The sequence below is a fragment of the Cyanistes caeruleus genome, chromosome 27, assembly GCF_971803275.1.
Source record: "Cyanistes caeruleus chromosome 27, bCyaCae1.hap1.1, whole genome shotgun sequence".
NCBI classification, from domain to species: domain Eukaryota; kingdom Metazoa; phylum Chordata; class Aves; order Passeriformes; family Paridae; genus Cyanistes; species Cyanistes caeruleus.
This window is the reverse complement of record NC_141727.1, coordinates 1,468,020-1,481,526: the sequence shown is the minus strand read 5'-3', so window position 1 is coordinate 1,481,526 and position 13,507 is coordinate 1,468,020. Positions and strand designations below refer to the sequence as shown.

The following is a 13,507-nucleotide window of genomic DNA, read 5'->3' as shown; positions in this document are numbered from 1 at the left end:
TGTTCAGAATGTTGCAATGGTTTGGGTTGGAAGGGGCCTTAAAGATCATCTAGTTCCAACCCCCTGCCCAGGGCAGGGACACCTTCCTCTAGAACAGCTGCTCCCTGGTGCCAGGTGCAGATCCACCCTGGCTGGGCACCTCTTTGTCCCTGTGGTGCTGAGGACCACCAGAAGGGCACAGGGAGGGACTGTCCCCCTCAGCAGCCTCAGAGCTCCTGAGGAGCCAAGCAGGTGCTGAATCATCTCTGCTGCACCTGATGCTGCAGTTCCTCCCCTCTTTGCATGGAGGAAGAGGAAAGTCCAAAGGCAGCAGTTCCCAGCTTGGCTGCCCTGCCTGCCCTGTGTGGATCTGCCTCAAAAGGACCATTTGCCAGCCAGGAACCCCTGGGTGTGGCTGAGAAGGTGCATCCTGGAGCCTGTTCCTGTGCAGCCCCCAGAGCCCCCTTTGCAGATGTCCCTGTGTGGGAGTGCAGCCCCCATCACACGGCCTGGGGGGGCTGTGAGCCCCCAGTCTGAGCAGCATGACCCTCAGCACATCCTCTGCTCAAACCAGGCTGAGGTGCAGCTGCCTCTCGGGTTTTGGTTCCTGATGCCTCTGAGGGTAACGAGCTGAGCTGCACAGGGACTTGGAGTGGCAACACAAAAAGGTCAAAAAAGATTGTCCTGGAGGAGGGTGAGGGATGTGAACTGGGAGTTTGCTCAGTTTTCCCAGTTTGTCAGGTTTTCCCCAACTTGTTCTTTTGGGGGAGCTTCAGGGCCTTCCCAGGGCAGCTGACCTCTGTGGCGAGCTGGGACCACTGGAGCCCCTGCATCCTCCCCTCTCTGGAGCCTGTGGTGACTCAGCTGAGCCCCTGTCCCCTGGTCAGACACAGACAGAGGTTGCCCATCACCCTCCATGAGGAGCCTGAGCCTGGGCCCAAGGATGGCCCTGGGCACCCCCAGAAGGAAGAGCTGGGGCTGGTGGTCTCCAGGTCTGTGTCCCACCCTCAGTCCTGAGGGAACAGTCCCTCCTCTGTGGTGGCTGGTGCATCCCTCTGTGAGTCTGTGCCCTCCAGGACAGCCCCTCCTGGGGGGCCTGTGGCTGTGCTGCCTCCCCCCATGAGCTGTGTCACCCTCCATGCTGCTCTCCCCTGCTCCCACTGCAACAAACAGGAATTGACTGGGATTCATCTCCACAAAATCATTCCATTACCACCAGGAGGAAACACAGCATTGCAGCATCCCCCAAAATCAGAGCAGAGAAGGACTCCTGGTTCTGGTGCTTCCCAAGAGTGGGGACTCCACAGAACCCCTGGGTGACATCACCCCCCCACTGGGGACAGTCCAGAATGGCCCCATGTCCCCGGTGCTGTGGGTGCCAGCACTCCCTGGTTTCAGCACCATCCCCTTGGAGCTGCCGGCTCCATCCACAGCCGGGCTCCCACAGCCAGCACCAGCCCTGGCACCCGTCAGGGGCTTGGTTCCAGCTGGGAGGGGGGTGCTGGGTGGGAGCTGCAGTCCCAGCTGGGGGTGTCTGACTGTGGTTCTGGTACTGGTTGGCAGCACCAGGACAATCTGTAGGGGCTCTGGGAACCACCTGGGCACTGGAGACCAGTCGGGGACTCGGTACCAGCTGAGGGGAACACAGTACAGGCTGGGGACCTCCAATCCCAGCTGGAGGCCCTGTGCTGGCTGGGGAGCCCGGTGCTGGTGTTGGGAGGGTTTGGGACTGGCTGGAGGGGCTGGTACTGGTGTGGGGGCCCTGCACTGGCTGGAGGGGGGAGCAGCAGTGGCTGAGGGGGGTTTGATTCAGTCTCGAGGTTCCCAGTATTGACTGGGGAGTTCTCATACTGGTGTTCCTGTCCTGGGTGGGGGCACACAGTCTGATCCTGGCGGGGAGGGGTCTGCCACCGGCTGCTCCACTCCAGCCCCTGCTGGTGCGGGGTGGCCAGCACCGGCCCGGGGCTCCGGTGCCATTCCGGGGGGCTCCGGTGCCATTCCGGGGGGCTCCGGTGCGGCCCGGGGGTGATGCCAGCCCGGGGGTGATGCCAGCCCGGGGGTGATGCCAGCGGGGCTCCGGTGCTGCAGTGCCGCGGGTGCCAGCGGCGCTGCGGCAGCCGGGGCGGGGAGGGTGGAAGGGGCCGGTACCGGGGGCGGCGGGGCCGGGCGGGGCGGGGCGGGCCCGGGGCGGCGCTGCCGGTGCCGCTGCCGGCGCTGCCGGTGCCGGTGCCGGTGCCGGTCCGGTCCGGCGGGCCCGGGGCCGCGTGCGGGCGGGGCGGGGGCGGCGCTGCCGGCCCGGCCCGGGGCGGGGGGGCCGGACGGGACGGTGACGGTCCCCGGCGCGGCGGGCCCGGCGCGGCCGCTGGCGGAGCATGAGGGAGCCATGAGCCCGCTGCGGGGGTGGCTGCTGGCCGCGCTGCTCTCGCTCGCCCCGCGGGCAGGTAGGTCCGGACCCGCTCCCGCTCCGGCATCGCCCCGGTACCGGCCCCGCTCCCGGCCCCGCATCGCGCCCGCCGCGCTCCCGGCCCCGCTCCCGGCCCCGCATCGCCCCGCTCCCGGCCCCGCCGCCGCCGCTGCGGCTTTTTCGCTGCATCGACACATTTTTCCGCAGCGCCGCCCCGCAGAGCCCCGGGAGGGGCCGGGCCCGCGATCCCCCCGCACCTGCCCGGCCCCGGCCCCGCAGCCCCGGCTCCGCACCTGCCCCGGCCCCGCAGCGGCCCCGCAGCCCCGCGCCCACCCCGGCCCCGCTCCTGCCCCGGCCCCGCGCCCTCCACCGCGCTGTCCCCGCAGCGGCCCCCGCCGTGTTCCCTCTCCGGAGGTGGCCGCACACAGCCCCCCGTGTCCCCTTCAGGATGTGTCCCCATCTCGGCTCCCCCGTTCCCTGCATGCCCCATAGACGTCCTTACAGCAGCCCTCCACGTCCCCTTGGGATGTGTCCCCATAGCGGCCACCCCCCGTGTCCCCTGTCACCTCCAAAGGTGTCCCTGCGCCAGCCCTGCTGTCCCCTCGTTGTCCCCTCTAGGGGGGTGTCCCCATACCAGTCTTCCATCTCCCGTTCGGTGGTGTCCCCATCCCGGCCCTCTCTGTCCCCTGGGTGTCCCCTCTGAGATGTGTCCCCATTCCAGCTCCCCCCTTTTCCCTGCATGTCCCATCCAGGATATGCGGATTCCCCCTCCCCAGCCTTTCCTCCAGGTGCGATGGCATTTCTGAATCCCCTCTCCCCTGCATGCCCCCCTGGGGGATGCACCACTTTATCAGCCACCCGTGTCCCCTGTGTGTCCCCTCCAGGACGTGCCACTATACCTGAGACCTCCTGAGCTTCCCCTCCCAGATTTATTCCCCTACGGGTCACCCCCTCCCCTGGGCACCCCTCCCAGCCCGTGCTTGCTGGGTGTCCCCTCCTGGGCACACCGGATGTTCCCCAGCTGCCCGCCCTGGGACAATCCCTGTACCCACCCTCCATGTTCCCTGGGCATCCCATCCAGGACATGAGTGTCCCCTTCTGGATACAGTGCCACACTTGTGCCACCCCCTGAGCATGTTCGCCAACTCTGTCCCCTCGTGTTCCCACCCCTGCGTGCCCTCATCTCCCTGTCCCTCCTCGTCCCCAGTGCTCCACGTCCCCTTGTCCCCAGGCCCCTGTGTCTCCATCCCTTCTCCCCGCCAGGCCCGTGTCCCCCCACCCCCCCAGGGTGGCCGCGACCCTGTCCCTCTCCCGCAGGTCCTGCCGCGCAGGCCGGAGCGCTGCCGCGGAGGCTCCCACGGGCCGCATGGCAGGAAGGGCGGCTGCTCTCCCAAATCACCCACCCCAGCAGGCTGGTGGGGCAGAGCTCGGGCGGAGAAGTCCCGAAGCATCAGCTGGACACCAGAGTCAGACATGAGCCCGGAGGAGGAGGAGGAGGAGGAGGAGGACCCGTAAGTGAACGACAGCCCCCAAGCCGCTCCCTTCCCGGGCCCCTGGCGGGCGGCAGGTCCAGGTCCCCAGGTTCCGCCGTCACCGGCCCAGCCACACCCCAGCGTGTGCGTGGGTACCGGCATCCCGAACCGGAGCCCTGATCCCCCCCGGGAACATCCCGCTGCCATCCTCCCAGGGGGACACTGACTTGTGCAGCAAAATCTCATTAAACCCGGGAAGCGGTGGCGCGCGGGTTTGGGGAGAGATGAAACGGGAGCGGGCAGGTGGCGAGCAGGGCTCCCTCCCACGGGAGGAGGCTCGTGGGCCCGGCAAGGGCGGATTCAGGCCCGTGGGAGCGGCCCCCCGTGTCCCACCCGGTGCTGCTCCCCAGAGCGCCCCAGGCTCGGGCCGTCACCTTCACCCCATCGCTGCCGGTGCCCGCGATTCGGGGAGCAGCACACGCGCCCCAGCCGGCACGGGGGGGCTCCGGTGCTGGCAGCCGCCGGGGCCGGCGCCCATCGATCCCCGGCCGCGCCGGATAAAGGCGAGATGAGGAGCTGCTCTCGCCGCAGAGCTGATTTACACCCGGCGTCGAGTGAAACCGCCGGACGCCGGGAAGCGGCGGCAGCCGCCGCGCTGGCGAGGGGCCAGGGAGGTGTTAAGGCAGGGTGTCGAGGCAGGAGGGAGCAGCGGAGATCCTGGGGAATTGGGTCCCGGCGGCAGAGCCCTCTCCGGCAGTGCTGCAGGACCCCAGGGATGCGGTGGGGGCCCGGGACATCCTCTCCCTGTGATGACGGGCGGCTCCTCATCCCTGTGTCCTCACCCCGAGCCGCCCCGGGCTCCCAGCAAGGGGGCAGGACACGGCAGGATGGGTTTGGTTTTTCCGCCGCTCCCCCGTGTGAAGCACCGGAGGGACCCGCAGCCGGTGCCGGCTCTCACCCGTGCGCGGAGTTTGCGGGCTCTGCGGCCGCTCCGCAGCGCTCGGCTCCCGCTGCCGGCGGCAGGAATTAGGTCAGGAACGGCGGCGCCGCAGGGCGGGAGAAGCGGAGCTCGGCTGGGCCCAGCCCCGGGGGGACCCTCCGGCACCCGCGGGGGGGGAGATGGAACCCAGGTGCCATCCCAGTGCTCCAGGGGTGATGGGTTTAAGGAAAAATCCCCATCATTCCTTTTTTCATTTATGCTGAATTTTTCGGTTAAAAAAAAAAAAAAAGGTGCATCTTCACAGGCTGCGTATTTAGGTTGGGGTTTAAATGATTACTTTAGTTATGAATTTTTTGGGGGAGCTGACAGCTCTGGCTGTCCTGCAGGGGCTGCACCTGGCACAGGTGAGCTTCATGGTGCGTGCCTTCGGCTCAGCCTTCACCCTCGATCTCCGGCTGAACCAGTGAGTGACCCGGGGGTCCTGGCAGGGGGGGCCGCCTTGGGGCTGCTGGTGCCCCCCGGGAGGAGGGGAAGAGCTGGGGGTGCTCGGGGATGGGGGAGTTGTGCAGAACCATCCCAGCAGTGGGGGCTGAGCCGGGGTGTGGAGCGGAGGGAGAGGGAGCCACGGGATGTCAGCGCCCCCCCAAACTGGGGGGGTCCCGTGCTGGGGTGACTCCTTGTTTATGGACGGTGGGTGGTCTCCCACACCGGGGTGGTGCCCTGCACATGGATGGCTGCTGTCGTCTCCCTCTTCCTCCTCTTCCTCCCCACCCCACGGCCTCTCACCCCCCACCTGCTCCCGGCAGCCACCTCCTCGCCTCCCACTACGTGGAGCGGCACCTCGGCGCGGGCAGCAACGGCAGCCACAGCACGGTAAGATGTGTGCCAAGGTGTGCCAAGGTGTGCCAAGGTGTGCCAAGGTGTGCCAAACCAAACTGTGCCAAACCACGCTGTGCCAAACCACGCTGTGCCGTGCTGTGCCCCGCTGCACCATGCTGTGCCAAACCCTGCCATGCCATGCTGTACCGGTGCAGGGGTTGTGGTGGCCAGCTCATGAATCCCACAGAACCCCAGGAATGGTCCCCAGCAGCTCAGCATGTCCCCACCCACTGCCCCGGGTACCCCTGCCATGGTGCTGGGGGCTGCTCCTCGAGGGGGGTCCCTGGGTGCTGTGGGCACCAGGCACAGCCTGAGGGTGCCTGGCACTGAAGCCCAGAACCCCCAGCCTGGGTGTGGGTCCTGGGGTGCGGGGCAGGGCGGCAGCCGAGGCTCAGCGCCCGTCCCCGCTGCGCAGGGCGCGGGGGAGCACTGCTACTACCAGGGCCGGATCCGGGGGCAGCCCCGCTCCTTCGCCGCCCTCTCCAGCTGCCAGGGCCTGCGGTGAGTACCCCACTGCCCACAGGGGGGCCGGGGGGCTGCACCCCTCTGCACCCCGACACGCACATCTCTGTTTGCAGCGGGGTCTTCTCGGACGGCCGAGCCACGTACCTGATCGAGCCCCAGGCGGGCACCGAGCACGGGCAGGTGAGCGCTGCCACTGCCGTGTGCCTGCCCGAGCGCCCCAAGGCAGCTTTACAGGCCTGGCTGTGGCTTGGGGACAGCCGTGGGGACACGGGGACGTGGCAGTCCCCTCCCATGGCCGTGACACAGCTCTCCCCGCGGCAGGGCCTGCGGCCACACATCGTCCAGCGCGTCCCCAGCTGCCCCCGACTGGGTGAGGCTTCTCACAGAGCTCTTCCATTTGTGGCGGTGGCCTCAGTGGCCTCCTGGTGTCCCACCTCCTCTGTCCCTTCCCTCCAGGCTGCCTCTTCCCTGCGCTGAGCCAGCGTGTCCCTGGTGGGATACCAAAGCTGCGGCGGCGGCGGCAGGTTAGTGGGGACAGCGGGAACACAGGGCAGGGGCCAGAGGACATGGGCAGGGGACAATGTGCGTGACCCAGGCTGATGTCTGCCTGTTGGCCGGGGGTGCAGCCAGGCTCCCCCGCGGGTGTTAGGGTCGTGTTTGCAGGGTGCTGCTCCTGCCTGGGCTCAGGGATGTCCAGGGCACCCAGTGGAATGCGCGGCTGCATCCCAAAACCACCCAGCGGCTCTCCCGTATCCCGGGGGGGTCAGGAGCCCCACTCGGGTGCCGGTGGTGTGGTTGGCAGCCGCGGGTTCCCACTGCAGGTCCGCCGAGCCCAGCACACGGTGCACAGCGAGACCAAGTACATCGAGCTGGCCGTGGTGAATGACCATCAGCTGGTGAGCGGGGGGGTTCCCGGGGCTGGCGGGGGCGGGGAGGGGTCGGGCTGGCCCCCCCAATCCCACCTGGCTCCTGCTGTGCCCCCAGTTCCTGCAGCTCCGAAAGTCCGTAGTTCTTACCAGCAACTTCGCCAAGTCCGTGGTCAACCTGGCTGACATGGTGAGGGGGGTCCCTGGGAGGAACCTGTCCCGGGGGGGGTCCCTGGGAAGGTTAACCCCCGGTATCTGATGGGTTTGTCCCTTGGGGGTTTCATTCCGCTTCATTCCCAAGGGATTTATCCCCACTGGGCTTATTCCTGGAGAGGATTTATCCCCCACCCTGGTGGGTTTGTCCCTGGGGGGGTTATCCTTGAGGGGACTGTTCCCAGCAGCTGGTGGATTTGTTCCCAGGGCATTTGTCCCTAGTTCCTGGCGGTTTATCTCGGGGAGTTGATCTTCGGCACCTGCTGGGTTGGTCCCTTGAGAGTTTGGCCCCAGGGAGTTTGTCCCCCTCTTGTTTTTCCCTTTGGCACCTGGCGGGTTTGTCCCACCGGTGCTCTGTCCCCGGGGAACGGTCCCGGGTGCCGGCCGTGTGTGCCCAGCTCCTGAAGTTGTCCACGGGGGTTTATCCCCAGTAGCTGCTGGGTTTGTCCGTGGGAGCGTCCCCAGCACCGTCCCTTTGTCCCCACAGATCTACAAGGAGCAGCTCAACACCCGCATCGTGCTGGTGGCCATGGAGACGTGGGCGGCCGAGGACCGGATCCGGGTGGGGCAAGACTCCCTGGAGACCCTGAACGAGTTTGTGAAATACCGGCGAGAGGGGCTGGCAGAGCACAGTGACACCGTCCACCTCTTCTCGTGAGCGCTGTGCCCACGTGTGTCCCCTCCCCGGGGCCGGGGACCGCGTCCCCCGTCCCCACCATCCTCTTCCTCGCAGGGGTCGGACGTTTCAGAGCAGCCGCAGCGGCACCGCCTTTGTCGGGGGCATTTGCTCCCCTGCCCGCGCCGGGGGCGTCAACGAGGTGGGTGCGGGGAGACCCCCGCGCGGGGGGGCTGGGGACAGGGACGGGGGTCCCTGCGGTGACACCGCGTCCCTCCCGGGCAGTACGGCAACGTGGCGGCCATGGCGGTGACACTGGCACAGACCCTGGGGCAGAACGTGGGCATGATGTGGAACAAGCACCGCACGGCCGCAGGTACCCGCGGGGACGGGGGGGACACCCCGCCGTGCCACCAGGCTGGCGGAGGGACAGTCAGCACCCCCGGCCCTCTCGTGTCCTCGCAGGGGACTGTCGCTGTCCGGACTCGTGGCTGGGCTGTATCATGGAGGACACAGGGTGGGTGCCCGCTCGGGGTGGCGCTGCCACATCCCCCGCCACCCCTCGCGTCACCGCTGCAGTGTCCCCGGGCGAGGGCAGGGTGTGACGCTGTGACAGTGTGACAGTGACCCCCATCCCACAGGTATTACCTCCCGCGGAAGTTCTCTCGCTGCAGCATCGATGAGTACAACCAGTTCCTGCAGGACGGCGGCGGCAGCTGCCTCTTCAACAAACCCCTGAAGGTAGCGACCCCCGGCCCCTCGGGGGGTCACAGTGGGGAGCGATGCTCTGGGGGTGGCTTCTGGGGTCCCTCGGCACTCGTGGTGTCCCCAGCCACGGCCAAGGCGCTGGTGCTGAACTCGCAGAGCGGGAGGAGCCTCGTGCCCGGCTGCAGTTCGGGGGTGCTGCCATTCCCCGGGGATGTGATGCCCTTTCGGGGGGCTCATGGCAGCAGCTGGCTCAGGGGTCCCCAGCAGCTCTCGTGTGTTTGTCTCATGTCCCCCCTCGGTCCCGGCAGCTCCTGGACCCTCCGGAGTGCGGCAATGGCTTCGTGGAGGCAGGAGAGGAGTGTGACTGCGGCTCGCTGGCGGTGAGAAGGGTCAGGGGGCTGCTCCCCCCGCTCTGGGGGGCTGCCAGGGCTGCCAGGGGGCTGATGGCCTGGATTCCGGCTGCTGTCCCCGCAGGAGTGTGCGAGGAGCGGGGGAAACTGCTGCAAGAAGTGCACCCTGACCCACGATGCCATGTGCAGCGATGGGCTCTGCTGCAAGGGCTGCAAGGTGCGGGGCTGGGAGCATCCAGAGGGGCTCGGGGGGGCCAGGGCCCAGATGTGGACCCGGTGGAGTCCTGTCCCATTCCTGATGAGTTGGGTTTGTGCCCCGGGCAGTACGAGCCACGTGGCGTGTCCTGCCGGGAGGCTGTGAATGAGTGTGACATCCCTGAGACCTGCACCGGGGACTCCAGCCAGGTGAGTGGGGCCGGGGGGACAGGTGGGACGTGTTGTGGGGCCTTGTGGCATCACCCAGCCTCTTCTCCGTGTCCCCACAGTGTCCCCCCAACCTCCACAAGCTGGATGGATACTTCTGTGAGAACGAGCAGGTGGGTGCAGCCCAGCCTGGTGGGACACGGGCCTGGGGCTGGGCACATCCCCACGGGCTCCAGCATCGGGACCTGAGCGTGTTGGAAGTGCATTTGGGACTGTCCGAGGACAGGGACGGGGCTCGGGGAAGCCTGGGCTGGTGGAAGGTGTCCATGGCAGGGGATGGAACTGGATGGGCTTTAAGGACCCTTCCAACCCAAACCACTCTGACTTTTTGTCAGCAGCTGAGCCACAGCTGAGCCGCACGTACACACGTGGCTGTGGGTTTTGGGGTTAGCAGGGGGCCCTGAGCCCCCTCTGCTGTCCCGTGGCTCTGCACACAGGTGGCTCCTGATCCCAGCGCCACATGAGCCGGGGCAGTGATGGTGGGACCAGCCATGGGGGGATGTGGGGGGCTCACTGTCCCTGCAGCACCTCCCTGCAGCACGTGTGTGTGAGCCCCTCTCCAGCCTCACCACCCCTCCCCAGCCCCCCTGACCCCTCCCCAGCCCCCCCGACCCCTCTCCAGCCCCTGACCTTCCTCCAGGAGCCCTGAGCGCTCTCCTGTCCCCTGATCCTCCTCCAGCCCTGACCCCTCTCCGCTCCCCGCAGGGACGATGCTACGGCGGGCGCTGCAAAACCCGGGACCGCCAGTGCAACGCGCTGTGGGGCCGCAGTGAGTGTTGGCCTGGGCTGGGGGGACACCGGGGGTGACCGGCAGGTGACACTCGCTCTCTGCCAGGCTCGGCCGAGCGCTTCTGCTACGAGAAGCTGAACGTGGAGGGGACGGAGCGGGGGAACTGCGGGCGCGAGGGCCTGGGCTGGCTGCAGTGCAACAAGCAGTGAGTGACCCCCGTCCCCCCGGCCCCTCCCGGTGCCACCCGCCCTCCTGGTGACACCACCGCTGCCTTGAAGGGACGTCCTCTGCGGCTTCCTCCTCTGCGCCAACATCTCGGGCTCGCCGCGGCTGGGGGAGCTGAGCGGGGAGATCGCCACCACCACCTTCTACCACCAGAACCGCTACGTGGACTGCAGGTATCCGTGCTGCCGTGGCACCGGCACGGCCCCCCGCCGCAGGGGCCCGGTGTCACCCGCTGTCCTGTGGCTGTCCTGGCGCAGGGGCGGCCACGTGCAGCTGCTGGATGGCTCGGACCTGAGCTACGTGGAGGACGGGACGCCCTGCGGGCCCGGAATGCTCTGCCTCGACCGCAAATGCCTTCCAGCCACCGCCTTTAACTTCAGCTCCTGCCCCGGCAGCTGGGACGGGAAGATCTGCTTCGACCACGGGGTGAGGGGCGCGGCGGGGACAGGGGGACACTCGGGGGGGGTCACGGTGGCGGCGGGTGACGCCGTCCTCGCACAGGTTTGCAGCAATGAGGGGAAGTGCATCTGCCGGGCGGAGTGGACGGGGAAGGACTGCAGCGTCTACGACCCCATCCCGGAGCCGAAACCGACGGGGGAGACGGAGCGATACAAGGGTCCGTGTGCCCGCGGGGGACACGGGCTCCCTGCTGTCCCCAGGCCACACAGGCTGACCTGTCCCGCTTTGTCCCCAGCCACACCGGGGCTCCAGAGTGTCCCCCCCACCCTGGTGCCGCAGCTCAGCTGGGCACGGCCGGGTTTGTCCCCGCTCCCAAGTCCCCACGGCTCTGGGTCATCCCTGGGGCTGTGTCCCCGTGTCCCCGCATCCCGTCCCCACCGAGGTGTGTCCCCGTGGCTGGGTTTGCCTCCCTCCCAGGTCCCCTCGGCACAACCCTGGGGCTGTGCCTTGGTGTCCCCCTGTCCCCTCCCCGCTGACATGTTCCCCGTGGCTGGGTTTGTCCCCTTCCCGAGTCCCCATGGCACTGGGGCATCCCTGGGGCGATGTCCCCACGTCCCCTTCCCACTGACGTGTGACCCTGTCCCCTCCTCCCTGTCCCGTCTGTCACAGGTCCCAGTGGCACCAATATCATTATCGGCTCCATCGCGGGGGCCGTGCTGGTGGCTGCCATCGTCCTAGGGGGGACAGGCTGGGGATTTAAGTAAGCAGCCACCGCATGGCTCGTCCCCTCTGCTGCTGTCACCGGCCACGTCCCCTCTGCACAGCGTCACCGCGCCAGGGCCAGGCCGTGCCCCGCGGGGTCACTGCCAGTCCCCGCAGCTGGCCATCCCCTGCCGTGTGGCCTCTGGTCCCCTTGGCCCTGCCTGGTCCCCTGACCCTGCCTGGTCCCTTGTGCCAGCCCCTGCCTGACCCCTGGCCCTGCCTGCCCCGCCTGCATGTGCCATTGGGGTGTCACTGTCGCCCGGACCCCGTGGCCGTGTCTGTCCCCAAGCATGGGGTGCTGGGGCGGGGGCTGTGTCGGTGCCCCCCCGTGCGTGCTCCTGCCTGGCACCGGGACACTGCTGCTGCCTGTGGGACCAGGGACACTGGGGTGGGGGGGACACAGCAGGGGGGACAGCGGGGACACGGGGGTGGCACTAATGCTCCTCTCCTCTCCCCCTGCCACCCCCCCAAGGAACATCCGCCGAGGAAGGTACGACCCGGCGCAGCAGGGAGTGTAACCGTGTCCCCCCCATCGTCTCGTCACCGTCCGTGTCACCGTCACCGTCCGGCAGCCTGACGGCGTGGGAGCCCCCGGGCCCGTCTGTCCGTGTGCTGTGTGTCCGGCCGTGCTGTCTCCATCTCTGTGCCCCCTCGGCTGAAGGGGAGCAGCGGCTGGGGGGGCCTGGCCGCAGCCCCCCCCCCGGTGCTGGCTCATTTCAGCTCAGTGTCCCCCCATGTGTCACCCCCCTGTCACAGCCCCCCACTAAACGCACCCCACTTCTGTGTTGCAGGTCCGGGGGGGCCTGAGCGGGGCCGCTCTGCCCCACCCCCCCAGCGCCTCATTAACAGCAATTAAATGGGGCGGCGCTGCCGAGGGTCCGGCCGAGGAGGAGAGCGGGGGGGTGGCACCGGGACCGCCCCCCGGCCCCCCCCGCACCGCCACGAATGTTCGGGGACCCCCGGCCCCCCCGGGCTGGCGGCACTCGGCACTGGATGAATGAATGTACCCGAGGGGCCAGCGGGGAGCCCCGGCCCCACATCCCCCCCTGCCCTCCAGCAGCATCTTCCAGCCGGGGGCCTGCACCCCGAAAGGCAGGCCAGGGTCCCCAGGACCAGGCCAGTGTCCCCAGGACCAGACCAGTGTCCCCAGGACCAGGCCAGTGTCCCCAGGACCAGACCAGGGTCCCCAGGACCAGACCAGTGTCCCCAGGACCAGGCCAGGGTCCCCAGGACCAGGCCAGGGTCTCCAGGACCAGGCCAGTGTCCTTTCCCAGTTCAGGGCCTGGAGTCGTGTCCCTGCCACCCCCGTGCCTGGGCTGGGTCCGGCGGGGGCCAAGCCCTGCACCCCCAGAGGTGCCTCCCCGGCCCCCCAAAGCAGCTCAGCAGCCCCGTGTGGGGTTTGTCCCCTCAGATTCTCCCCCCGTGTCATGGCTGCACCCCCAAGCATGGTCCAATGGGACCCCGAGGTGGCCGGAGGTGGGACAGGCACAGCTCTCCTTCAAGGCTTCCCCCACTCAGGCAGGCGAACTCCAAACTGGTGACACTGGAGCTGGGGGGGACAGAAGGGCCCCCCGGGGGGACCGGAGCACAGGGTGAGCCCTGGGCTGGGGACACAGGGCTGCTTGCTGGGTGGCACTTGTCACCCCAGCCCCAGGGCAGGCTTGTGGCACCCGTGGTGTCCCCCACCCCTGGCGGGTTGTGGGGAGGCATCACCCTCTCCCTGTGGCACGTGGCACATGTCACCCTGCATGGGGTGGCTCTAGAGAGCCACCCAAAGCACAGCACCTCGGAGCACCGGGGGCCACACAGGTCCCTTTAACCACTGGTGACACTCAGCATGGAGGGGGGACATCCCTGGTGACACTTGGTGACACATCCCGGTGTGTGTGTGTGGGGGGGACACACTCCCGGGGACACTCAGCACGGGGACAATGGGGGATGATAGCCATTGTCCATGGCAGTGTCAGGGTGTCCCCTCTGTGTCCCCTCCTTGCCCGGTGTGACAGCCCCACTGGGCACCCACGAGTGCCGTGGCTGCGGTGGCAGCCCAGGGGACAGGGTGGGAGGTGACAGCAG

General features: G+C 68.2%; 1 protein-coding gene across 2 annotated transcripts; it reads left to right on the top strand.

Moving 5' to 3' along the window:
- Window positions 1-2,279: 2,279 nt before the first annotated feature.
- On the top strand, window positions 2,280-12,408 carry ADAM11 (ADAM metallopeptidase domain 11). 2 transcript variants are annotated; one of them, XM_086864810.1, is made up of 27 exons: window positions 2,280-2,420; window positions 3,701-3,894; window positions 5,182-5,258; window positions 5,602-5,668; window positions 6,090-6,175; window positions 6,253-6,319; window positions 6,461-6,509; window positions 6,596-6,663; window positions 6,961-7,035; window positions 7,124-7,195; window positions 7,706-7,872; window positions 7,952-8,036; window positions 8,120-8,210; window positions 8,300-8,351; window positions 8,476-8,575; window positions 8,851-8,922; window positions 9,017-9,109; window positions 9,217-9,297; window positions 9,378-9,428; window positions 10,021-10,084; window positions 10,151-10,250; window positions 10,324-10,443; window positions 10,528-10,696; window positions 10,772-10,886; window positions 11,339-11,429; window positions 11,904-11,921; window positions 12,223-12,408. In XM_086864810.1, exons 1-27 carry the CDS (start codon window positions 2,363-2,365, stop codon window positions 12,236-12,238), a joined length of 2,298 nt encoding a protein of 765 aa, XP_086720936.1. In that variant the 5' UTR covers window positions 2,280-2,362; the 3' UTR covers window positions 12,239-12,408. The 2 variants fall into 2 exon arrangements, with proteins under 2 accessions (XP_086720936.1, XP_086720935.1); XM_086864809.1 differs by lacking the exon at window positions 12,223-12,408 and having other exon boundaries at window positions 11,904-12,102.
- Window positions 12,409-13,507: the final 1,099 nt, after the last annotated feature.

Bases quoted from the DNA above. Each gene is read 5' to 3' on its own strand.
- ADAM11 (XM_086864809.1), top strand. From the start codon at position 2,363: ATGAGCCCGCTGCGGGGGTGGCTGCTGGCCGCGCTGCTCTCGCTCGCC. The intron at 6,320-6,460 runs GTGAGCGCTGCC...TCCCCGCGGCAG, and splicing joins CGGGCACCGAGCACGGGCAG to GGCCTGCGGCCACACATCGT. The intron at 7,196-7,705 runs GTGAGGGGGGTC...TTGTCCCCACAG, and splicing joins TGGTCAACCTGGCTGACATG to ATCTACAAGGAGCAGCTCAA.